The sequence below is a fragment of the Pelodiscus sinensis genome, chromosome 1, assembly GCF_052426305.1.
Source record: "Pelodiscus sinensis isolate ZL-2025 chromosome 1, ASM5242630v1, whole genome shotgun sequence".
NCBI lineage: Eukaryota > Metazoa > Chordata > Testudines > Trionychidae > Pelodiscus > Pelodiscus sinensis.
The window spans coordinates 199843575-199869463 of record NC_143052.1 but is presented as its reverse complement, the minus strand read 5'-3'; the positions used below and the strand labels follow the sequence as shown (position 1 = coordinate 199869463).

Genomic DNA, 25889 nt, shown 5'->3' with positions numbered 1-25889 from the left:
TCAAAATAATTATCCTAGCGTCTACACAGCCAAACCGCTATTTCAGAATTAAATCGAAATAGCTGAGGGCTTATTTTGAAATTGGTAAACCTCATTCTACGAGGAATAATGCCAATTTCAAAATTGCTGTTTCGAAATAAGTGCTGTATAGACACTTATTTTGAAATAGGGGCCTCCAGCCTTCCCACGGTGCCCTGGTGGCCACTCCAGCCTCAACCAAGAACACTTCTTTCCCTCCCCTGAGCCCTTAAAGGGGTTGACTCTGGCCACAGTGCCTGTGTCAGCTCCAAGCCTGCCAGCCCGGAGTCAGCAGTCACTGCCCCTGACCCAGTGGCCCCAAAACATGAGCCAGCAAGCCACTGGCAGCCAGCCCTCCATTGCTCTCCAGGAGCAGTCTGCCAGCTCCCAGGAGCCTGCCAGAGCCCGGAGAAGGCGGGCACCTTCCTGGTCCAGAGTGGAGATCATGGACATTATTCAGGTTTGGGGGGGATGTCCCCAACATCCATGATCTCCGCACTAGACAGAGGAATGCGGCCATCTATGGCAGGATAGCTTCCAGCCTGGCCACGAAAGGCCACATGCGAACCCAAGAGCAGGTTTGCAAGAAAATCAAGTTGGTCCGGTGAGACGCCCAACCCTGAGCTTCCCCCCTCCTTCTTCCCCTTGCTTCCCCCTCCCACCGTCTCTTCTCCCCTCTCCCGCCTCCTTTCCCCAGTCTCACCAGAGTTTAATTCCCCACCCCTACCCTCACCCCCCAGTTTTGTTAAATAAAGAGAGTTTGTGTTCATGAAAATACATGTATTTTATTTGACATCAGGAAGCGGGGGATAGGGAAGGGTAAGTGGAAGGATGTGCAGGAGGAATGAGGCACAAGCCCCCGGTGGGGCAGACCAGGGAGGCTCTTAGTGCTCCTCAGGGTGGAAGCTCTCTCCTGGATACTGACAGCCTCCTGATGGCCCTCCAAGATGGCAGCATGCAGAAAGTGCAGCCAGGCTCGCAGCAACGCGTCCACGATATTTCGAAATAGCAAAATGCTATTTCGAAATGCATTGGGTGTAGACACGTTAGTTTGAAATAAGCTATTTTGAAATAAGATATTTCAAAATATCGCTGTAGTGTAGACGTACCCATACAGTTATAGTAACTTCTAGCAACTAGCTTCTTCTTTTTTCCACCTCAGTTCTTCCGCAAAACTGATGTCTGTGCTTTAACTCAAGCTTGCACCCAATATTCATCTTTCCTCCTTCTGCACAGTTTGTAAGGTTCTTCTGGGTCATGTAAAAACATGGTGAGGATGTCTTCAAGCGTGCATAGGGACTTCCAGGGACTTTGGCCATCCATGAATACTCTGAAATATGCTGCTGAGCATCCTATCCCACAGGTTGGAGTTCATGTGGTCACTAAAGGCTTTGTGCCTGGGAGGACCCTACAGTATCTGGCTTTGGGATGCAAAGGAGCAGCTGTGCAGCCTGTTTTGCTACAGCTGATATCATCTCTATTGCCTGTGTCTATTAATCTAGTCCCTTACCTGGGGGGAATTAGTGAAGCTCATGTCTAAGGTGTCTAGTGGTGCAGCTGCTTGGGGAGCGGGGGAGGTGGGGAACGGTCGTACCCTCTAGTATCTTCCCTGGGTCCTTGAGTGCTTAATTTTGCAGTCTTGACATTGAATTATTAATATTTTAATACATGTGCCAAAATATTGTGTGCATATGCTCACTCTAAATGGGGGACTGTGTAGTCACAGGATTTTTGAAGAAGACTGAGAATATGCTTTTTCATTTTTAAGTGGCTAACTGAGCTTCTCTGAATTGATCATTTTAATGCTTCTGAGATTTGAATTGTATCTGTGTGCTAGGGTGCCTAGAGTCGTCAGCAGTTATTAGGGTTCCCCCCAAAAGAAACAAAATTTGTCAAAGCTGTTTGCTTTCTTATCTCTTTAGCAGGAATGACTATTGTGTGTTGACAAGGTGAACTGTCTTTTATGCTGGAGAGGATTTGAGTTGTATACCTGGGTTTTTTTTAGCTTTGCTTTTACTAATCTAGCATAACTACACATCTTATAATGTGTTACACGGTTTATAGCCTCATCTCTTAGTTTGAAAAGTAGTATTGAGAAGAATAGGAGGGTGAAGTAGTGTTAAGGCATACCAATGTGGGAAAAGGGGGGTGAAAGAGATGGATGTATATTGTATTTAAGAAGTTACAAATGTTAATGTGGTAGAAAAGCTAGAAAAGCTAACTAAACAGTTATAACTAAGATCTAAATATATATACTAGAGTAAGAAACTATTATGTATTAGTTGTTTGGGTGTTGCTGGTGCTAGTGTTAATACAAGTCAGCACTCCACTTTCCTAAATGGTATGAAGATATATAGTAAGACATTTCCTGCCACACAGAACATGCATCTTGTCTCAAATTACAGCAGGTGAGTGAAATAATATGGGGAAAAGAAGATTTAATCAGTGTATATGATAGCTTGCATTGTAGATTTAGATGGACATTGGTACACAAACTCTTGATACCCCTTATATTTTAAGTGTACTGCTACATGCCATGCAGATTTGTTCCGCTTTACCATATTCATTCATGCTACTCATTTGATTCACTTTACAGACAAATGCAGGCAATGAGCCAGACATGGAAGATGAACAAGTTTGCTGTGAAGCTTTGGAGGTGATGACCTTGTGTTTTGCTTTGATTCCAACAGCATTGGATGCACTTAGTAAAGAAAAGGCATGGCAGACATTTATCATTGACTTGCTCTTGCACTGTCACAGCAAGTAAGTGATTTAAAATAATTAGCTCTTATATAGCACTTTACCTCTTCAAAACACTGTACAAATCAGTCTAAATCACAAGGTAGACATTGAAGGAATTTATCTTTAATCAACATTTTTTATTTTATACAGAAATACTAAAAGTTATCACAGTTAATTTGCTTTGTGTTAATTTTTGACAGGCTGTGATAAATTTAACACAACTCAAAATTGTGCTGCTGATTTCAAGTCCGTTAAACCAGAAAATGGTCATAAGTGTTTGAGGATTCCTACAGAGAGTATCTGGCCACATTTTGTTGATAATGTGATCCTGTGCTAAGTAACACTAGTGTAGTCACATTTTCACTTATACTCCTTTGTTCACAACTACTAATATTTTCCTTTTACTGGTAAGAGTGACAACAGTTAATGCATAAATAAACGTCCAACTGAAAGTCTCTTTTGTTACCTTGTTTAAGTAATTTCAGTAGGATACAACTTTATAATAGGTTCATTTTCTCCTGTTACATGAATGTAGAGGCGCAAAGCGTTATCATTTACAAAACATTTTAAGCCAGAATTGAATTGTAATGTGGTCTTAAATTAAATCTTCATTCCCATGAAAAATAATATTTTATTCAATGTTCATACCATCCTTTAAAATATTAATCAGATTATGAAATGTCTCTTTGGTACATGGATTAATATACAAAAATGTTACACCAGTTTACCTGCAAAATCATTGCGGTATCTGAAAATGTGTACAAGTTTTTCTAGCTAGTGAATCTGGGGGAGTCTTTACTAAGTTTAAAACTTGGAATGTAGTTAAAATTTTTAACATTGTGCTTCTCAGGTATATTTTAATTGTTCAAAAAGAATTTTCATTAGCCATGAATCAGAATTATAATGTAAAATATAAATGCAAGTGTGTTGTTGGTTTGGAAAGACTTCTGGGTGTCAGCATTTTGATTGTCATTAAAAGCAGAGGGTTACTAAAATAACATTTTCCAGAGAACTATTTTATTGAAGACTTATTAGTTCAGGGTTGTCAGTGCTTTCCATGAGTATAACATCTGGCGTTTTGATTCATTTTTTAAAAGGTCAGCAATAGGTGTAAATGTGAGTTAAGTCATGATTGCCCATCCTGTTGTATTTTAGTTATCTGAATTAAAGCCTAGACTTATTGAAGTCAATGCAAATTTGAAATTGACTTGCATTAGGATTAATTAGGATTTCACACCTAGTGTTTGATTTTTCTTTTCCTTTTAGACGTGACAAGCTGTAAAGCTTTCTCCACTACTCTGTATACAGTTCTGTGATTAACTTCCCAAACTTTTTCTTCAAAATAGAACATATTTTTATGCCAACATACAGAAAAACATGTTTTCCCAACACTTCTATCAAATACTTTATCTGTCGAGAAACACTTGTGAAGTGGTTACCTCTTAATATAGCAATCCACATCAGCCAGAATGAATGTTACCTAAAATAAGTGATTTAAAGACTGAGCATGGGTACCAGGACTACTGAATTTAGGTATATACAGTGCTTTTTTTGTGATGGTACTGCCTGGAATGGAGTACTGTCACCTATTTTCTCAGCCAACAGAAAGGAAATGGGAATTCTCCTGCGCATACCGGCACCCTTTTTCCTGGGGTGGCTTGGCTCCTAATGGATGCCTGCTTGGGCCACGCAACCTTTTTTTTCTCTGCTCCCAATGTGGTGCTGTGACTCTTAAAGGGGCCGTGACCACATTTGGCCCCAGCGCAGTTTTTCTTTTTTTTCTTTTTTCCTCACAAGTTTGCCCCAGAATACCGGCACCTTTTTTGTTACAAAAAAAAATCACTGGGTATATATGAGCTGAGAATAGCCACAAGGCGCATGAGCTTCAGGTGTCAAGTTTTGAGGTTAGTTGAGAGGCTTAATACCAGAGAATAATACTTGACATTGACTTGAAGTAAGGACATCATCTCTGTTTGCTTGAAAGCCTTCAAAAATGCCAGTGTGTGGGGTGTGAAAGCAACTGACACACAGTGTGTTTTAAGATGCTGTTTTTCAACTTCTGAAATCATTTATTGCAAATGAATTCTGTGAATCCTGAACAGAACAGAAAAACGTGACATGAAGAACATTAATAGACCCCTTCCCCAGGGTATTTTGTCCAGGAATATTTTGAGTATGAGTCACAGCAAAATGGTAAATATCATTCCACAGTATTGTGTTACAGTCTGCGGGTTGTAGTAGTCTTGTTTAACCATATAATTAAATCTTTGTGCATTATCATACGCTGCAATTAACAAGGTTGCTAATATTTTGTCAAACTGACTATTGCATTAGCAGCTTCATAGAAGTTTGAGATCCACACCCAATTTACATGTTAGATTTCATAGCTTGTAGTAAAAAATCCAAACAAATATGCTTAACTTTTATTTTTAATAACCATTTTAATAACCCTACATATTTTTTACTAATCACCTGTATTTTAAATTAGTCTTTCTTTAATATAAAATAAGGGAGGCTTTTTTCTTCGAAGTGTGTGTACATTAAATATCAAAATTAGGGGGTGGTTGCAGCAGAGATCTATGTAAAGTTGTTGATTGTTCACCTGTACTTGAACTTCTGATGCCATGTTGGAAGACTTTTTTTCATAAAAAGGTGGGCAGTCCTGACTCTGCAAGCTTAAATAATGCGGGATCTCTGGAGCAGTTTAATGTAAGGTCATTCAAAATTCTGACATTAGCATTTGGTTTAATAGTAACATTTTCCTTTACAGAGATAAATAGTTACGTGATCTGAATTCCAGGAAGTGGGTTTCACACTTCATATGTAAATGATCTAGAATTATGTTGCACTTACTGGGAAATGGAACAGTGCATAGATAGATCCATCAATATTTTAATCTCATTAGGCTGTGTGTGTATGTAGGGGGTGTGTGGGTGTGCAGAAATTTCAGTTTTCCTGCAGGGGTGGAAAGACAGTCAAGTGTAGATGAAGCAAAATGTCCATTCCTCTGCCATTAAATTGATGTAGGTGAGGTCCCGTCATTCATGTTTAGGTCATCCTTGTCCTTATCTACTGTGTCATGCAGTATTTATGCTGCAAGTCAGGACTGTTGAGAGAAGGTTCCCTTTAAGGATAATCATCTGCAGTGTGTGTTAAATACTGTTTCATAAGTTGCCTATTACTAAACGGTTTGCTAGGTTAACTCTCATAGCTATTAAATTTAACGTAGTTTATTTAAAAAAAATATTGTACTATAAAATCTTCTTCATGGAATGTCAGTGTTGGTTTTCTATTTTTTTCCAACAATATTACTATTGTGTTTAATTTATTATGACTTTCCAGCAGTATTCTATTTGTCATAGTATCTATAAGTAGTTTTTCACAAATAGATTTCTGCATCCTCTTTCAGCTGTTTTTTTCAAGAGGCCGTCTGCTAAATGAGAAGAAACCTTATTTCTATTTATTTCCATTTTACAGTTTAACATGATGAGGCAAGAAATATGTGATCTGCAGTTATATACTTTTAGGGGGTTTTTAAATATGAGAACTGGCAGTCTGTCGTGGATTACATTTAGCACCCTTTCACTATGTTGCCTTTTACATGAGCATTCAATAGACCTTTTTGCATTAGATTTCCTTCCACTGTATGATTCAATCCAGGGGTGGCCAAACTTACTGACTCAGTTTCATATGACAGTCTTCAGAATGTCAAGAACTGGGGCACATTTACCAAAGGTCAGGGCTTCAGCCTCTTGGTAGGCCCCTGTCAGGACTAGGCATTTCAGTCCCACACTTGCTGAAGCCTCAAGCTGCATCAGGCATACTCTACAGGGCTGAAGCTCCAAGACCCTCCTCCCTGCTGGTCAAATGCCTACCTCTCCACCCCCCTGCATGGTAGAGGTTCTGTGCTCTCCTTATTCCCTCTCCTCAGTCTGGTAAGAGGAACATGAAAGAGGTTGTGGTTCAGAGAGGGGGGAAAGAATGTCTCCATGACTCATACTTCAGGTGTTAGAGTTTCAAGGTTTGGCCATTCTGATTTAATCTGTGGCTAGCATTTGATATTGAATGGAGCCATGAAAAGAACTAACATTTAGGGTAGTGTCTGTTATGAATGACACTTCTTAGTTTTTAATGACAAATCATGTCTTAATAGTAATTAGTAAGTTCTTGTATTGTGCATGAACATTTAATCACATTTGTCATTTGCATAATCATCTATTGTGAATATACTGTGCAGTATATTTCTCAATGTTAAGTCCTGCAGTTGACTTGCAGTTGATCTAGAATCTAATTCTACAGTTGATCTAGAATTGTGGACTAGAATACTAGAACTAAGCCCATTGCTTCTTGTCCTATCCTCAGAGGCCAAAGAGAACAATTTTTCTCCCTCATCCTTGTAACACCCTTTTAGATACTTGAAAAGAACTATTATGTCCCCTCTGAAATTGCAGCAAGGTTTAGGTTTAGGTTGGACATTAGGAAAAACTTCCTAACTGTCACGATGGTTAAACACTGGAATAAATTGCCTAGGGGGATTATGGAATCTCCATTACTGGAGATATTTAAGAGCAGTTTGGATGGTGCTGGGGGGAACCACTCATCCCATGCTCCCCTGCGCTTTGCTTTTTAAATGTACAAAAATCCCATGGAGCTCTTGTACATTTCAAAAGCAGGGAATAGGGGGGCATGGAGGGACTGCTGTGAGTCCCCTGGGCTCTTGTACATTTCAAAAGCAGGGAACATGGGGCCAGCAGGGGACTACTTAAGTCCTCCGCTGGCCTCGTGCTCCGTGTGGTACCTCCACATTTGAAATGTAGCAAGAGCTAGTTGGGCTTTAGCTACATTTCAAAGACAGAGGTGCCCTTATCAACTAATTGATTAGTTGATGGAAATTCCATCAACTGTTCGATTAGTTGAATAATCTAAAATTAACATTCCCTACTGTGAACAGCCCAGGCTTATTGCTAAACTATTTAAATGGTTATATAAGGCCTGCACAACTCGGAAAGTGGCAAGGGCCATATTACTCCAAAGAAAACAGCTGCGGGCCGCAAGTAGGGATGTTCTCCCAAAAAATACCAAACACACGAGCTAAAAATTTTTGTCAAGCAAAAAAAAAAAAAAAACCCACGCGTGTCTCAATTTGCATTTGTCTCCCTGCCCCTTGGTGCCTTCCCCTTTCTCCTGACCTGGCCCTCTCCCCTCAGCACAAGCCCCTTTCCCCTCCTACCTGGCTTTTGCCTTCCAGTTTGCGGGGCTGCCAGAGCCTTTTTTTAATCCAGCAGTCGTCGGCCGTGACATCACAATACCATGTCGTGCTGATGTCCTGGCATTTGCCAGCATCCCACCCTCTGGCTCGTGCCCCACCTCCTTGTGCCGGAGCTGCATGCAGGCAGCCTGGTGGCGAGAATCGCTGCACTTCCCCCTCCCCGGCGGCGCGCCACTCCTCCTCCCAGCCTGCGGATGGGATGGGGCTGCGCTGCCCGTAGTCAGCACGGGCCACACAGAGAGCGCCTGCGGGCCGTATGTTGTGCAGGCCTGGGTTATATTTTTACATCGCTAGTCTTGGCATACCACTTAAAGATCTTTCCAAATGTTTCTACCACTAGCTAACTAAAACATTTTGGATAAAACATTTAATGAACATTTTTTGTTCTCCTTATAAAAGCACACAATTTTTAATATCTGTAGTAGGTCACCACCACCACAGCAGCCACAGAGCTGACACTAGGCAAAAAAGATTCTTTCCTTGGCAGCTGCAGCCCTGGAGTAGTGGAAAGTTGCCTCTTTCTCTGGCTGTTGCAGCTCTGCATATCCCAAATTCCTTCCATCTACCCTCTGTTCCCTCCAAGACCATCATCTAACGTTTAAGATGCATCTTCTCCAGGGCCCAGTCCTTTAATTAGTGGAGCCAAATCTGCAATCTACTATTTAGGTGGGTGGCCCTTTTTTGCATGCGTGTGTGCGTGCAGCTGCCCAGGTATGAACCTTAAAGAGAATTCTCTGCAGACCACCTGAATGGACTGCCGTGAGAACTCTGACCTAGATGTAATACAAAGGCAAATGTCACCTTCACTAGGAAACAGGCTCCCAAATTTGCAGATTGGCTTTTCTATGCTTTCCTCCTCTCCCCCACTACTAGCCAGTTGACATCAAAAGATGAGTAAAAGAGAGTAAGACATCTATTGCTCTCATTTCCCAAAATAGGTATTGAAAGTTTGGTGCTCAGACCAAGTAGAGCTATCCTAAGTCTCCATTCTGTCAATCAGACAGGCGGGGCCACTTACCCCAGGACTGTTGAACAGCAACTCTTAAACATGATAGTATTCCTTCTAAGTAACTGATGCTGCAAGCCTTCCATCTATTCCACTGATGTCAAAATAGAACTGTCCTAGGAAATAGGAAGTGTTTCAGTTCTTACACATTTCTTATAGGATGAAGCCCTATCCATATACTTAAAATGATTGCATCCCCATGTCTTAATATAAAACAGTCTCCAACTCAGGCTTATTCATGTCTGATGTTGATCAGCCTCTAAGATTTTTAGAGCAACTTTTGTAGCCAAACCAGCAGTTATCATTATATTTTCATTTTGGGGATCTGTGTTAACCCATCTATTCAAATCTGCAGTATACAGTTACTTGGTATTTCTGTTTAATAAAGACATGGTGATCACCAAATCTCTGCTGTTAAAAGATAAAAGATTTACTGCATTTTTCATGTCTATTTAGATTCTTGAATCTTTTGTAACCTATATTCACTTTTCGTACTTTGCAGGAAATATGTTTCCCTCATTTTGCTCCACATAGGAAGGGAAAAGCATGGCACATGCCACTGTGAGGAGAAACATAAAAGGGTACTTCAATATAATTGATCAGTTCAGGAAAACATCCCTGTTCTCTTCCTTTCACCTTTAAATGTGTGGATCTACAGTGCGTCCACAGTCTATGTATCTAGTGAACTAAGCGTATCACTGAAGCATATTCAGTTACAGAGAGACCCTATTCCAGAAGTGATCTGAGCCTGCTGATTGTATTGCACAGTGGCTTCCTGGGCAGAAGATGTCTGCCACAACAGGGGAAAGCTTGTTAAAATTACCACTTTTTCATTAAATTCTGTAAGCTTGTCATGCCCAAGCAGAAGTGACTTTTTAGCAGGAAGTTGCTCCAAGAGCTGATCCCAAAATCCATCTTACAGTAGGGAAGGGGAAATCCTTTTCTTCTGTTGTTTTTCTCCATTCATAATAACTTTTCCTTATCACTCTTCGTCCGTCCCCCGTCCGTTGCGGCGCCCCTCCCTCCCTGCCATACAGGGGAATAAAGAGAGTTCAAGAATAGGAAAAAAATTACCCAGTTTCCTTCCTGTGACTGACTTCTCTCCGGTTCTAACCCCGTCCCTTGTATGATGGCCTGTACAAGGTTGTTGTGTATATATTAGCACATTTAAATAAGGTATTAAATTATAACATATTATAATAAAAAATTAATGAGTCCATACAGCTGTGAAAATAGTCATTGAGAATGAGAGTGCGTGGAAAATAGACTAACCTTCTGGAACTTCTTGGATAAGACTGCTACCAGTATTTTCAAGAAAAGGCGCTACTCATGTTCAAAAAGGAAATCTGTTGTAAAAATGTCTTTAATTATTTTATCTGAAAGACCTTAGTGTAATAACAGTTGTTCACAGGAATATAGATTTGTGTGTGTGTGATGGCTTGGAGAAATCAGCCTGTTTGTCCTACCGTGTGTTTGCCAAGTAAAAATTAATCGTATGCTTTAAAATATATTTTCAATAGCAGGTTTTTTTTCTCTTTTTAACAAATTTTTCATTATTTCAATAGGTATTTTTGCCCACATTATAATTGTATTTGTTCTTTATGAGAAAATTAAATATGTTTTTATACTATTTTCAGAACTGTTCGTCAGATGGCACAAGAGCAATTCTTTTTAATGGCTACCAGGTGTTGTATGGGACAGAGACCTCTGCTTTTCTTTATTACACTGCTGTTTACAGTGTTAGGGGTAAGGCATTTGAAATTAACATTTTAATTTATTCTAATATGGTTTGATTCATAACAAATGACAGGGATAAAAATAATTTCAATAGAGTAGATTATTACCATGAAAAATACACTTGAATTTACATGTTTTAAACATACTTTATGGCTTTTTAAATCTGATTATGCCACTATAGATTTTATATTGCAGTATGTTATTGGATAATTACAGTTTGATTAGGATAAAAATAGTCTATGTAAATATTAAAAATGCATTTTTAAAAATGCAACTATTTTAAAAGCTAATGGCAATTTTTTTTAAATGGTTTATTCCTGAGAAAATTAGATAAATACTCATAAATTATTAATAAATTTGTTTTTAGCTCATATTTGTGAAGTGGTTCCTCCATTTTTTACATATGACTATTAATCTCTTTAAATATGAAACCTTTTCATTTTATTTTTCTGTTAAGATGGTGCACAGCTTAGGAAAATTGTCTGGGTTTAGTCACTCTAAACAAAAAAGCATTTATAAATTTTATATATTCATATATTTGTGTTACAGAGTACTGCAAGAGAAAGAGCGAAGCATTCAGGAGACTACTTCACCTTATTAAGACACCTCCTTAACTATGCTTACAACAGTAATATTAACGTGCCCAATGCTGAAGTTCTTCTTAATAATGAAATAGACTGGCTTAAAAGGATTAGGGTAAGTTGTACTATCAGATGAATTATAGAAATTGGTCTTCAAGCATGTCATACTAACAATCTAGTTATAAATTTAAAAAAATATGTAATTTCAAGGCTTTTTACGTTTCTTACAATGTTAGGATGAAGTGAAAAGAACGGGAGAAACAGGTGTTGAAGAGACAATCTTAGAAGGCCATATTGGAGTAACAAAAGAGTTATTGGCATTCCAAACACCTGAAAAGAAATATCATATTGGTTGTGAAAAGGGAGGTGCTAATCTCATTAAAGTAAGTTACAGTGTGTATTACATGTTAATTTTGAAAATCGTTACTTTGAAACCAGTAAAAAAGATTTGGAGAAACTTCCTCATTTACAGACTGGAATCAGACAAGTGCCTTATTTCATGAAATATTTTTTATTTGTAAAACAAATGGTTCTACTTGTATTAAACTTTTCACAGAACAATGAACATGTCAAACTGTTAAAAATACTTAGCATTTACATTGCCTTTTATATCTTCAGACCACTGTTGGTTGCAACTCAGTGAGATAATGTTATACCTAAAGCCCCACTTAACTTGTGATACCACAAAAAATGCAGATTCTGCAATATTAGACTGCAGGAATCATGCCACGCACAGGGCAAACAGAGGAAGCCAAGAATGGGAACTTGCAGAAAAATAGTAATGGACTTTATTACTGCAAATAATCAGTTCAGTTATTACTTTTCTGCAAATTTCTATGGCTAGTCTGCAATTCAGTCACAATTTTTTGACAGTCTTCCCTCAGTTCAAGTAGGGCCTTATTACCTTGCTTTGAAGCTGGGGAAACTGAGACAACAAGTTAGTTTGACATATAATACATAGTGAGATGTAGAGTGCAAAGATTCTTTCCTTTCTTGTCGCAAATTCCGTCTATTATCTCTTGATAATGTATTCTTTTGTGTTCAATTTTTTATACCACATCATCATATTGTCTGAATACTTGATTAATCAAGTGTTTTTAATGCATTATATAAGAACGTAAGAATGGCCATATTGGGTCAGACAGTCCATATAGCCCAGTATCCTGTCTTCCAACATTGGCCAATGACAGGTACCCCAAAGGGGCATGAATGGAACAGGCAAGCAAGGGTTCCCTTTCCTGATACCCATTTCCAGCTTCTGACAGAGACTAGGGTCGCCACTCCTACCCTTCCTGGCTAATAGCCATTGATGAACCTATTCTCCATGGGTACATCTACATTGCGCTCTCTTGCGCAAGAACATATGCAAATGAGGCATGGCGATGAATATTGCCATGCCTCATTTGCATACTTAATGAGCTGCCATTTTTTGCGCAGGGGGCTTTTGCGCAAGAAGGAGCAGTCTGCACTGGACTTTCTTGCCCCAAAACCCCTTCTTGTGCAAGAGCCGTTCTGCTGCTTATACTCATTAAGTATGCAAATGAGATGTGGCAATATTCATCGCTGTGCCTCATTTGCATATGTTCATGCGCAAGAGAGCACAATGTAGACATAGCCCTCGAGTTTATCTAGACCTTTTTTGAACCCTATTAAAGTCATAGCCTTGACAACGTCCTCTGGCAAGGATTGTGTGTTGTGTGACGAAATAGTTCCCTTTTTTGTTTTAAACCTTCTACCTATTAATTTGATTTGTGACCCTGAGTTCTTGTATTATAGGAGCAAGTAAATAACTTTTCCTTATTTATTTTCTCCACATCAGCCATGATTTTATAGATTTCTATTCTATTCCCCCTTTAGTCTTCTCTTTTGTAAGATAAAAAGTCCAGTCTTATTAATCTCACTTCATATGGCATCTGTTCCAAACCCCTAATCATTTTTGTTGCTCTTTTCTAATTTTTTTCCAATGCCAAGGGATTATGGTGATAACTCTTGAGCTTTGAAGTTCTTGTTGAGAACACAAAGCAACAGCTAGAATAGTGCTTTCCAAAGGCAATATGTTAATTTAGGAAGATTTGTCACTGATCCAGATTGAGTAGAGATTTACAATTAGATATTAACCAAAGAATTAACTTGAAGGTAGAATATTTTGTAAAAATTAAAACTAGCATTTCAATTTTTTTAGGCTCCTTCTGTTTATTATAGAATTCAATACATATTAGTTTACCTATATTCTTTTCAATGGTATCTCTATAATCAATGTTGTAAAGCTTTCCTGTCTGTTGAAAAGTTAGTGACAGGTAACAACTTTTGTGTTTTTCAGGAATTGATAGATGACTTCATCTTTCCAGCTTCCAATGTTTATTTACAATACATGAGAAATGGAGAACTGCCAGCTGAGCAAGCCATACCAGTCTGTAGTTCACCAGCTACTATTAATGCTGGCTTTGAGTTGCTAGTTGCACTAGCAGTGGGGTGTGTCCGAAATCTCAAACAAATAGTAGACACCTTGACTGAAATGTATTACATAGGTACCGCAATAACTAGTATGTAATATTTTTAACCATCTATTTTCTAATTATTCTGTATTGTTAATGTATATGTTTTCTCCCCATTACATTAATAACTTGTGCTCACAGGTGATCTTGATGCTAGGTTACTCTCTCCCTCCCATCCATCCATCCATATATATATATATATATATATATATATATATATATATATATATATATAAAGTTAGTCACTCCATAGTTTAAGGAATGCCAGAGTTAAGGTTGCTTGTGTCAACTTAGTTATGCTTATAAGCAGCACACGGGATCTTTATAAGGGAAAAGGCAATATGCCATGTTTATTAAGAATACTATAGTAAAGCAATTGGCATATGCTTATACAGTATAGACAAACACATACACTGTTTCACCAACCTATGTTATATTTACCATCCATGGTCCTTGTCTCCCTGGTATCCAACCAGATTGATCACAGTCTGAAACGATGCTCTAGTCTTGGCAGAACGTACCCAAAGTTTCATGGCAAACAGTCCCTTTTTATAGTAGAAACAAAAAACAGGACTATGTAGCACTTTAAAGACTAACAAGATGGTTTATTAGGTGATGAGCTTTTGTGGGCCAGACCCACTTCCTCAGATCAAATAGGGGAAGAAAACCATATATGCCAAAGGATACAATTTTAAAAAATGAACACACATGAAAAGGACAAATCAAATTTCAGAACAGAAGGGGGATGGGGGGGAGATAAATGTCTAATAAACCATCTTGTTAGTCTTTAAAGTGCTACATAGTCCTGTTTTTTGTTTCAGCTACACCAGACTAACACGGCTACATTTCTATCACCTTTTTATAGTAGTTTTTCTTCATTGGAATCAGTGAGTTTCACGTGGTCATGCTGTAATCATTGCAGTTTGACAAAGTGCTTGTTTATGTTAAGTTTGTCTATTATTTTATCATGTTGGTCTTGATCACAGCTATCTTGTCCCAGTTGATAGGTGCTTGCCTCCTTTCAGTGTCATCAATCTGCCTGCTTCTTACATCTTAGTGGAGATATACAGCAATCTCAGATGCCTTTTACATCTTCCCCTGGCTCCTCCTTAGAACATCTAGTCTGGTGATGGCCTTCACACTTATATCTCTTAACAGACACATTCTTTATCATAACTCATACATAACCTAAAATAGGATTTTTATACTACATTATCTACTATACCTTTTCCCCTTTCTGATACCTCTTCTGGACCTCCGTCACAGGAAATCCTCTTTCAAGGGGGACTCTTGCCTACAAAAAAGGGGTGACTCTTGCCTACAAAAAAGGGGTGTAGAGCAATAGATCTGCAAAGAAAGAAACCAGTTAGGAAAACACCGAGACTGTCATTATAGCAGAGCGATCATGGTAACAAACATCACATCAGAGACTCTTAAATGGTTGATTGGCTGTATCAGTCTTTATCACCTGTGTAGTTCTGCCAGAAAGGATGAAGGCCTGTTCCACTAGTGGACAGGCAACTTCCATAGCATCTCTTCAAATGTTTGTAAGGCTGTAATTTGGAGTTCCATCCATAGATTAGTTTCATATTATCCCTTAGTCTAGGCCTCTTCCACAGATGTAGGTGTTGTGACAGAAGTTTTACAGACATCTATAGCAAGTGCATCCTTGCTCCCTATTCCTGTTTGAGTACGGCTGACTAGTCACCCACTTATAAAATGTATATATAAACCAGCACTCAAAGAACAAATAGAGGTTACGTACCTGTAACTGCACTTGCTTTGAGATGTGTGATCCTTATCTATATTCCACTCCCCACTCTTCTTCCCCATGACTTTGAATCCTATGTGATTCACAGTAAGAGAAGGAACTGGAGAGGTGTTAATCTGCACTGCACTGACCTTTGGTGCAGATCATAGTGGGGGCAGACCAATGTTCTCTACTTGCTAGAAATCTCCATCCTCAGGCACATGGAGAGAACCCACATATAGTGATAGGGACCACACTTATTGAAAAAACCTCCACTTACAGGTAAGTAATATCCATTTTAAGAGAGGAATCCAACTGTAAGCCATATTAATATCATTATGTGAAATTGCTTTCAGCTGTGAAGTAAAATGTTATAAATTAAAATTATGTAGAATAACAGATTTAATAGTATAGTGTAACTAGAGAAATATTCTTCTACACATTTCTTTACTTTCATAAGGAAACAAGTTACAGAGCCAAACTGGTGCTGTATTCTTAACTCTTGATTCCCCGTCACTACTAATGTATTTTGATTCTTCATCTTCAGTGTCTTTAAAAAGCTGAATCACTGGTCTCAAAGGAAGAAGTACTTGTGCTGCTAATTTGGCACTAGCTACATTTATTTTTAAGTGGGTTATTTGTGATACTGTATTTAAAGGTTGCACTTGAACTGTCATTGACAACAAATGTGAGGGCATTAGTTTTAAAAGTTTTTATCTATTTTCTGTTTGAATATTTGTTAAGTTAAACTTTGTTTAATGTGACATTGTCAATAAATAGTCATTTCAGTTTTATGGAATTGCCTTGATTATCATAATAGGTATAGTTTTGTAAGAAAATAATTTTCTAATCAGCTTTGGTTATTTTCTCATAGCTTGTGAAGCTCTGACAGAATGGGAATATTTGCCACCTGTTGGGCCTCGGCCACCGAAGGGATTTGTAGGGCTAAAAAATGCTGGTGCCACTTGTTACATGAATTCTGTCATTCAGCAACTATACATGATACCAGCTATCAGAAATGGGATTCTTGCAATTGAAGGCACAGGCAGTGATGTGGATGATGATATGTCTGGGGATGAGAAGCAGGACAACGAGGTAATTATACAGAACTTGCTGAGTCATCTGTTTTAATTGTCAGTTCATTATAACTTTTTTCATCATAGAATTTTATTTTAATGTTTTCCTTTACGTTTCTCACTATGAAACTATAACCTGTTTCTTACTTGAAAATCTGGTCCAAAAGTCTGTGTAAGTTACTAGTTCACACCAATAATCATTCTATAAACTTAGAGTATGTAATATTCTACAGTTTCCTTGTTGCTAGCTGTGGTTTTCCTATATTCTGTTTATACTCATTATGTTAATTAAAATTACATGATTGTTTTTGCTAGAGCAATGTAGACCCACGAGATGATGTGTTTGGTTATTCACATCAATATGAAGATAAACCAGCATTAAGTAAAACAGAAGATAGAAAAGAGTACAATATTGGAGTTCTGAGACATCTCCAAGTCATCTTTGGTCATTTAGCAGCTTCCAGACTACAATACTATGTGCCAAGAGGATTTTGGAAACAATTTAGGTAAATAGAAAATTGGTTTTCACTGAGACCATTATATTTTAATGGATGCTAGTTATATGGAATAAGTAATAGATATAAGCAGTTTTTATAAATGTTAACCTTTACATGGCTTTCTATGTGCTATTTATAGTGGTGAAAAAATGAGTTGAGCAGAAGTAACATCCTTGAGCCCAAGCAATTTTTGAGACTTATCAGCCAGATATAAGTTACATGTGGAGAGGAATGTTTGGTTTTAGTACCAGTTGACGCATAGCACTATAAGAAATCAGTTAACTATACTTAGTAAAAGTGAATAGAGACATTATGATAACATTCGTATATTTTTTCTCTAAAAATTCCCTCAAAAACATTTACTTTTTTCTTTGTAGACTTTGGGGTGAACCTGTTAATCTACGTGAACAACATGACGCTTTAGAATTCTTTAATTCCTTGGTGGACAGTTTAGATGAAGCTTTAAAAGCTTTGGGTCATCCAGCCATGTTAAGTAAGGTTTTGGGAGGGTCCTTTGCTGATCAGAAGATTTGTCAAGGATGCCCTCATAGGTAAGTGGGGGGGGGAGTTTCCACTTTTTTCCACAGTTAAAATTATCTACATTTGTGAGAAGATGTCTACTGAAGTGTTAAAAGGCAATTTGTTTTACAAAAGTCTTGGTTAGAGGACGGGTACATTGGTTCATTCATTAATATTGAGGACCTATTTTGCCCTTAACTGAATTTGCTGTATTGTCTGGCAAAAGCCTTAACATGATTTGCATTGCATTGATGTGCATTTGCATTTCTGTTGATCTTACTGCTTCCCACTATCAACTGTGTTCAGAAGTACTTAAATCTGCATGTGTGCATGTAATGCACTTAACTAAGTCTTAGAACATGCCCCACCTGTTTTCATCCTGAAACAACATGGTGAAGATATAGTTGGCAAAGTTGCAAGTTTTTTTTCCTTCAGTTCAAGCACCAAATTATTTCTGTTAAATACAGAAGGTACAAATTAAATCAAATATTGTAGTAACATACAATTATTTCTTATTTAAAATGTATGTTGAAATGTATTTATGAAAGTTACGGTCTTCTCCTAAATTAGCCAATGTATCTTTGTGTCCTAAAATTGCATGTACTCTTTTATTGGGAAATATAACTTTATTGGAAGCTGGCAGAAATGAGTTCGGTGGCACCTTAGACTAAAATTTTTTTTATGACATCAGCTTTCCTGAGTTGCAACTTACTTCATCAGATCCATAAAGGAAAAGGAAAAGACAGATAGAAGGGGCATAGAGATGGGAGTGCTACATCAGAGTTTATTCAATCGGGGGGTGTGGATAAGAAGGTGAAAATACCTAAAGTGGAAAATAACTTATGGTAACGAGTGAGCCATTTTCATTCTCTATTCAGACCCATTCTGATGGTGTCAATTTACATATGAATTCCAACTCAGAAATTTCAAATTGAAGCCTGGTTTTGCAGAATTCTGCAAGAGGCAGAGTTGGTCAATAATGATCCAGTTGGATTTTATTCTGATTACTCCACTGACTCCAGTTGAATTATTGGGCATACACTGTAGCCACTTCAAGTATAAGAAATAATGTTAAAAGAGAAGTAAAAAAGAGTTGTTTAACTTGAAAACTTGTTCCTGCCCATTAAAAAAAAAAAAGGCTAAATGTGTGTAAAATGGAGATGTGTAATAACCTCAGTGTTTCTCAAGGGTCAGGAACTATTGTGGCTGTATGCTCACTTCTTGGAATTTGAAAATATTTGGTGTAACTCATGTATGGGTTTCTTGCTATGAGACTTATGTAACAGACTTCCTATTTAAATCACCAAATAAGTTTCCCACTGATACTTCTTTACATTGCTTCAAACAATGATAAAAAACGTACCAATAAAACACGTTAATTTACAACTCAGGCCTCCTGCTGCCAAATCCCCGCCCCATTCCTCCATGGGCTTCCTGGCTCCCCCTGCAGCTTATCTAAGCCAGCTTCCAGCCCCTCCCCAGCTCAGCTGAGCTGTGCACCGGCACCTAGCACACCCCACTCCCACAGCCCAGGTGAGCCACACACCAGCTCCTGCTACTCCTTCCGCTTTCAGACCAGCTGAGCCATATACCGGTCCCCATGCATCCCTCGCAGCCAAGATGAGCCGCCGCACACCAGCTCCCACCCCTGCATCTTGCCCCAACCCAACTGAGCCACATGCTGGCTCCCAAGCCCCTACACACTTGCAGCATGCCATGACTCTTTGATCCTGGAATGTCCAATGTTGCCAGACCAGTGAATCCTGGATTTTAAAGGTGCAATCTATAATTTGATTTTAATTTATTTAGGAAATAGTGAATAATATTCATTAGCTGGATCAAGCTGCAGATACAGCAGCAGTACATTTGGAATGATAACCTAAATCATGCACACAAACACAATAGCACTTAAATTTTATTCAACTAAATCATAAATGTTACATAAATTTTGCAGATTTGCAGTTGCAGCAGTCTCCTGATTTTCTGACTGATGGTTGTCCTGAAACTTTAAAAAAAAAATCCAAATACTAATTTTATCAGAGAATTCCTCAGAACATTAAATCATAGAGTTCATGATTCTAAGGAATGGTAGAGGGGAGAACAGCAAAATAGAGACAATGGATTTCAGGAAGGCAGATTTTGATAAGCTCAAAGAGCTGGTACATAAAGTCCCATGGGAAGCAAGACTAAGGGGAAAAAACAACTGAAGAGAGTTGGCAATTTTTCAAAGGGATGTTATTAAGGTCACAAAAGCAAGCTATTCCACTGTGTAGGAAAGATAGAAAGTATGGCAAAAGATCGCCTTGACTTAACCAGACCTTGCATGATCTAAAAATAAAAAAGGAGTCATATAAAAAGTGGAAACTAGGACAGATTACAAAAGGATGAATATAAGCAAACAATACAGGTATTAGATTAGAAAGGCAAAGGCACAAAACAAGCTCAGACTAGCTACAGACATAAAGGGAAACAAGAAGACTTTGTATAAATGTATTAGAAGCAAGAGGAAGACCAAGGACAGAGTAGGCCCATTACTCAGTCAAGAGGGAGAAACAATAACAAGAAATTTGGAAATGGCAGAGATGCTTAATGACAACTTTGTTTCAGTCTTCACCAAGAAGTCTGATGATGAAGGAATGCCTAACATAGTGAATGCTAGTGGGAATGGGGTAGGTTTAAAAGATAAAATAAAAAAATAATAAATTAAAAATTACTTAGAAATGTTAGATATCTGCAAGTCAATTGAGTTTGGAAAGGAGAAGACTGAGAGGGGACATGATAGTGGTTTTCAGGTATCTAAAAGGGTGTCAGAAGGAGGAGGGAGAAAAATTGTTCTCCTTGGCCTCTGAGGATAGGACAAGAAGCAATGGGCTTAAACTGCAGCAAAGGAGGTTTAGATTGGACATTAGGAAAAACTTTATAACTGTCAGGGTGGTTAAACACTGGAATAAGTTACCTAGGAAGGTTGTGGAATCTGCATCTCTGGAGATAATTTAAGAGCAGGTTAGATAGACATTTATCAGGGATGGTCAGACTGTACTGCGTCCTGCCTTGGGCAGGGGACTGGACTCAATGACCTCTCCAGGTCCTTTCCAGTTCTAGTGTTCTAAGATATGTGAAATGTATACTTCCCTTGAAAGTTCTATAATTAGCTCTCATCTTCCCCGCTTACATTGTAATTTTGTTGCAGATCTGATTCTAAGTTACCAAAAAAGCTAAGACCGATTGTGCTTAGAGTGCACTTAATTTTGGAGTAAGCCCCATTGAAAACAAGTATAGGATTGGGGTTCCTTTGGGAAAGCTGAAGTATGCTGAAGTAAAATATACTTAGTCCATCCCCATTAATCACACTTGCAGTAAAAGACAGAGAGTGTGTTGAAGAATGATGCATTGTAAAGTTGATCCACATTGTTCTTCAAAAATATCTACATCTTCATCCACATCATTTTCTTCCAAAAAGCAATTTTCCTTATGATGTTTCATTCTTGCAGCTAGGCCCTTGCACTGTTTATACTTCCCATGTTTTTCTTTTTTACACAGGGAATGAATTTCTTCAAAATATTCCCAGATAAGGTCTCTCTTATACCCAGAAGCCATGGCACTTTTTCTGTGGCAGAAGTAGGAGAGGGAATATAGGAAGCTGTGTCTGTGCGCTGAATTATGTCTTCCTTTTTCCTTTCCAGTCCACTCCAGTGTTCGTTTCTATTTTGCCTCCATTTCTTCCTATATATTGTCTCCCTGTCTTTAAATAATGTCTTAACTAACTCTGCTATGCTTGGCCAAGGTCCACCACCATACAAGCATAGAACAAAAACAATTCTATCCAGCTTGTGTCTGTCTTTGCCAGGAGTGGCCTGAGGCCGGCTGCGGCAGCTGGTGCCCCAGGCACACAGCGCAGTCGGCGCCCCCACCTGCATGGCTGTCCATGGTCGTGACATCATCACGGGGCACCCCATGACGACATCATCGGGCGCCCGGGCTAGCGGTGCTCTAGGCAACTGCCTAGTTCGCCTAGGTTCATGGGCTGCCCCTGGTCTTTGCACATGTTAGTCTGTTGAGAAACTGAAAGCCCATAATTTCAAGAAGCAAGATATGGTTGTTAGGCTAGATGGAATAGAGCTATTAATTCATTTTTATGAGATTGTAAGTGTAGGTGTAGTATGTTTGTGATGAGATTTAATCATACTTGTTATTTTTAAATGAGAAATTTAGTGTTGATTTCAAAAAAATAAAAGCTTACATAAAATGATTTATTTTTACCCACCCTGGGATGGTAAAATATCAGCTGTGGAAAAATATATGGCTTGAAATAGGATTATGAAAGTGTCATCTTCTGTCAGTGCACTCTTGTCCACTCATTTCTTGAGTTAAGCAAGTCTATCAAAATACCTTAGATGGTTACAAGTTGTGAGGTGCTGAAAAACATTGAAGACATTTTTTTTAGTAATTTCTATGAGCTTCTTAAAATAAGTGCCTTGAGGGCAAAGATTTAAAAGTATATAATTAACAAAAGATATTATAATATTAGAAAAAGATGACTGAAGTTAAAGTGAATGTGTAAATTCATACATAATAGAATAATACATTGCCACTAGATGGTTTTTGAGGCTCTTAGGTTACCAGCACATCAGACCATTTGTAGGTTAGAGGGGCTCTTCATGTCATAACTGCTTGTGTTTGAAGGTATATGTATTAGTTGGACCTCCCTGGTCTGGTACCCTCAGGACCTGACGAATCTTGGACAAGAAGTTTGCCAGACCAGGGAGGTGAGGGCTCTTCCCCTGGTGGCTCCCCTCCTGTCTGTCACTTGCTCCTGGCCCCAGGTCGCTGCTAGCTGGGCTGTGCTCCCAGTCCAGGGACTGCAGGGCTGGCCTCTGGGCTCGGCTGCCAGCCTCTTGGTGCCTGGTGTTGGACCACAGATTTTGCCGGACCAGAGAGGTTTAATCTATACACAGTAAAATTTGTGAACATGTTAGCCTACTAAGCTAGCTTGAATCCAATTAGTACAGGTAACAGTAATGAAGGCAGTACAGCGCAAGCTAAATAGCATGTAGTACATACTTGACATAGGCCCAGAGTGCATATTAATCTTAATTATCTTGAAAGAAGCAGGATTACTGGTAATTGAAGGAATATAATAATTTCTAAAATAGTTTTAAAAAGTGATTAAATAACAGAATAATTCAAGTGTTGTCTAATTTTTTTCCATTTATTTAAAAATATAAAACATACTAATCTTGCAGTTAAAGAATACTTACTTACTGAACTGCAGAAGATTTTTCTTACATTAAAAGTAGTTTGAGAGTTCAAAAAAAATACTTAGTTGCTGTTAAAACACAGTACTGATACTTATGTTTTGATTAAAAACTAGAAAGAGCTGTTCAGGATGCTGAAAAGTCAGAGATCTAGACTCTGACTTTCCCAGAATCAAATGCTGAAAAAAGGAGAGAGAAATATTTTTCAGCTGTAATCTAATGTTACATATAGCAATAATAGGTACATTTTAAAAAACTGAGTTGCTATTGAGACCTGCTGCTTAACAGATAATTTTCCTAAGTGCTCTAAATTCTATGTGCCTACTTGGATTTTTTTGAAATTTTCAGTGCCACATGATTGTCTGGGGTAGGACTTGTGGTTGAAAGATGGATTCATTTGAGCAAAAGGGGTTTGTAGTATCACCTCTGCTAATCTTATCCAACTAATCCTGCCACAATTCACTAGGACTATACCTAACACATTGAACACAGTTGGAATGCACACCAGTAAGTGCTGTAAAACACATCTGCAGTGCAATACAAGCAATAGCATACTTCATGTCTGCTTATTGTGGTACCATTCTTTGTTTATTGTTGTCAGCTGTAGGGGATGAATCTGATTTCTATGGTAAATATTTTTGTAAACCCTTACTCTTTTCTTGGACTGTTGGTGGAGGGATGGGGGTCGAGAAAGAGTTCATGCTGAAGCTTAATATAAACTATTGTACTTTGAACATGTCAGACTTTTAAAAAAAGATCTACCATTTTGAAATAAGACTTAAGAGGAATTAATTTCTTCTGTGAGCTTTTATGAGCGAAACAATGACTTCAATATATAATTTTAAAATTGCCTGATGAACACATCTTTTTAAATCATATCTGTAGGTACGAGTGCGAAGAATCCTTTACAACCTTAAATGTAGACATTAGAAATCACCAAAACCTGCTTGATTCTTTGGAACAGTATGTCAAAGGAGACTTACTGGAAGGTGCAAATGCATATCATTGTGAAAAATGCAACAAAAAGGTAATGATCCTTTTTGTCATTTATTTTTGTGCAAGTATGCTACTGGTTTAACAGGTCTTTAGCTTGTTTTTAGCTTAATATATTTTAATGTAATAATATTTTAGAGCATAGATAATAATGTTGTCAGTCTGTGGTTGGGTGAGGATTGTTTCTTAGAAATATTCACAGTGAAACTATCATCTATTTAAATAAAATACTTTATTAGACTTTTTGTCAGGAATTTAGATTTCAAAAGATGAATCTTCTTGTCTCCTAAACCTAAAGTTACTTCAGCCGTGGTTTTAGTGTTCAAATTTTTTTTGAAAGTGTATATCTGGTTGTGGAAAAACCGATTGGTAAGCAAACCTTTCGGAAGTAACTTGGGAAATTTGTTTGAAATGTATAGCAACAGATTACTTAATTGTGACATACACAGATTAGATGATATAGTGAAGTAGTGATGCAGGCTGTAGAAAACTGCTCATGTTTTAATCATTAGCCATAATTCAGTGAGATGTTAAGGATATTATTTTACTTCCAAGTTCATTGCATGCTTATTACTAGAACATTTTAAAGTGGTTTACCCTATGTAGTTTGCTTTGTTGCCAAGATTTTATTGATTCTGAAGTTTCTCGGTATGGTTGATAAAAAGTGTTTATTACATGGGTTTTTCATCATTAGACCTTAGATTTTGTGTTGAATTATAATAATCTTACAAATTAATATATGTTAATATACTATTTGGCTATTTTTGTAGGTTGATACCGTGAAACGCTTGTTGATTAAGAAATTGCCTCCAGTTCTTGCTATCCAGTTAAAAAGATTTGACTATGACTGGGAAAGGGAGTGTGCAATCAAGTTCAATGATTATTTTGAATTTCCACGGGAGCTGGACATGGAACCTTATACAGTGGCAGGTGTGGCAAAATTGGAAGGAGATGACGTAAATCCTGAAAATCAGTTGATACAAAATGAACAGCCAGAAAATGAACACTCTGGAAGCACTAAATATAGGCTAGTTGGTGTTCTAGTACACAGTGGTCAGGCCAGTGGTGGACATTATTACTCTTACATTATCCAGAGAAATGGTGGCGATGGTGAGAAAAATCGATGGTATAAATTTGATGATGGAGATGTAACAGAGTGTAAAATGGATGATGATGAAGAAATGAAAAATCAATGTTTTGGTGGAGAGTACATGGGGGAGGTGTTTGATCATATGATGAAGCGCATGTCTTACAGACGCCAGAAGAGGTGGTGGAATGCTTACATTCTTTTTTATGAACGTATGGACACAATAGATAAAGACAACGAACTAATGAAATATATTTCAGAACTTACTATCACCACCAAACCCCACCAGATTAAAATGCCATCAGCCATTGAGCGAAGTGTACGGAAACAGAATGTGCAATTCATGCATAATCGTATGCAGTACAGTCTAGAATATTTCCAATTTATAAAGAAATTGCTTACTTGTAACAGTGTCTACTTAAATCCTCCTCCAGGTTAGTATTTGAAACTTTATAATATATGGATCTTGTAGAAAATAAGTCTGTTGCAGGAAAGGTTTTATGATCATTGTCTAGAATTCTTGAATCCTAGTAAACGTTTTTATTGCATTTTGTTTTGAACATTTTTTCTAAAGCGTGTTCCTTTTTTTAAAAAACAGCTTTTTAAGGTTTCATATACCATCCTTTTCATTCTAAAAAGGAGTTAATTTTTAATTATCTGTTATGATAATGTTTTTTTTTAATCCATAAGCTTAAAGAATTCTTATGGATATCAGATATATTAAATTTCTATAATATTGTTTCCATTTTTTTCCTACCATAAGCCTTATGTCTCTTGAAATTACTTAAGAAAAACTAATTGTTTTTTAGTAAAGGCAAAAGTAATTAGCAACAATTGCTTCGATTTATTAACTCGATCACTCGG

General features: G+C 37.8%; 1 protein-coding gene across 5 annotated transcripts in view; it reads left to right on the top strand.

Annotated features, from left to right (window-relative positions):
* USP9X (ubiquitin specific peptidase 9 X-linked) overlaps positions 1-25889 on the top strand; it is a 292101-nt gene that overhangs the window by 215697 nt on the left and 50515 nt on the right. For all 5 annotated transcript variants that reach the window (XM_089774470.1, XM_089774474.1, XM_089774477.1 and 2 more), the window contains 10 exons: positions 2615-2781; positions 10673-10781; positions 11322-11468; positions 11590-11736; positions 13674-13896; positions 16473-16693; positions 16990-17180; positions 17549-17722; positions 23831-23972; positions 24709-25459. In XM_089774470.1, coding sequence (XP_089630596.1) covers positions 2615-2781; positions 10673-10781; positions 11322-11468; positions 11590-11736; positions 13674-13896; positions 16473-16693; positions 16990-17180; positions 17549-17722; positions 23831-23972; positions 24709-25459 — 2272 coding nt within the window. The remainder of the gene's footprint in view (positions 1-2614; positions 2782-10672; positions 10782-11321; positions 11469-11589; positions 11737-13673; positions 13897-16472; positions 16694-16989; positions 17181-17548; positions 17723-23830; positions 23973-24708; positions 25460-25889) is intronic.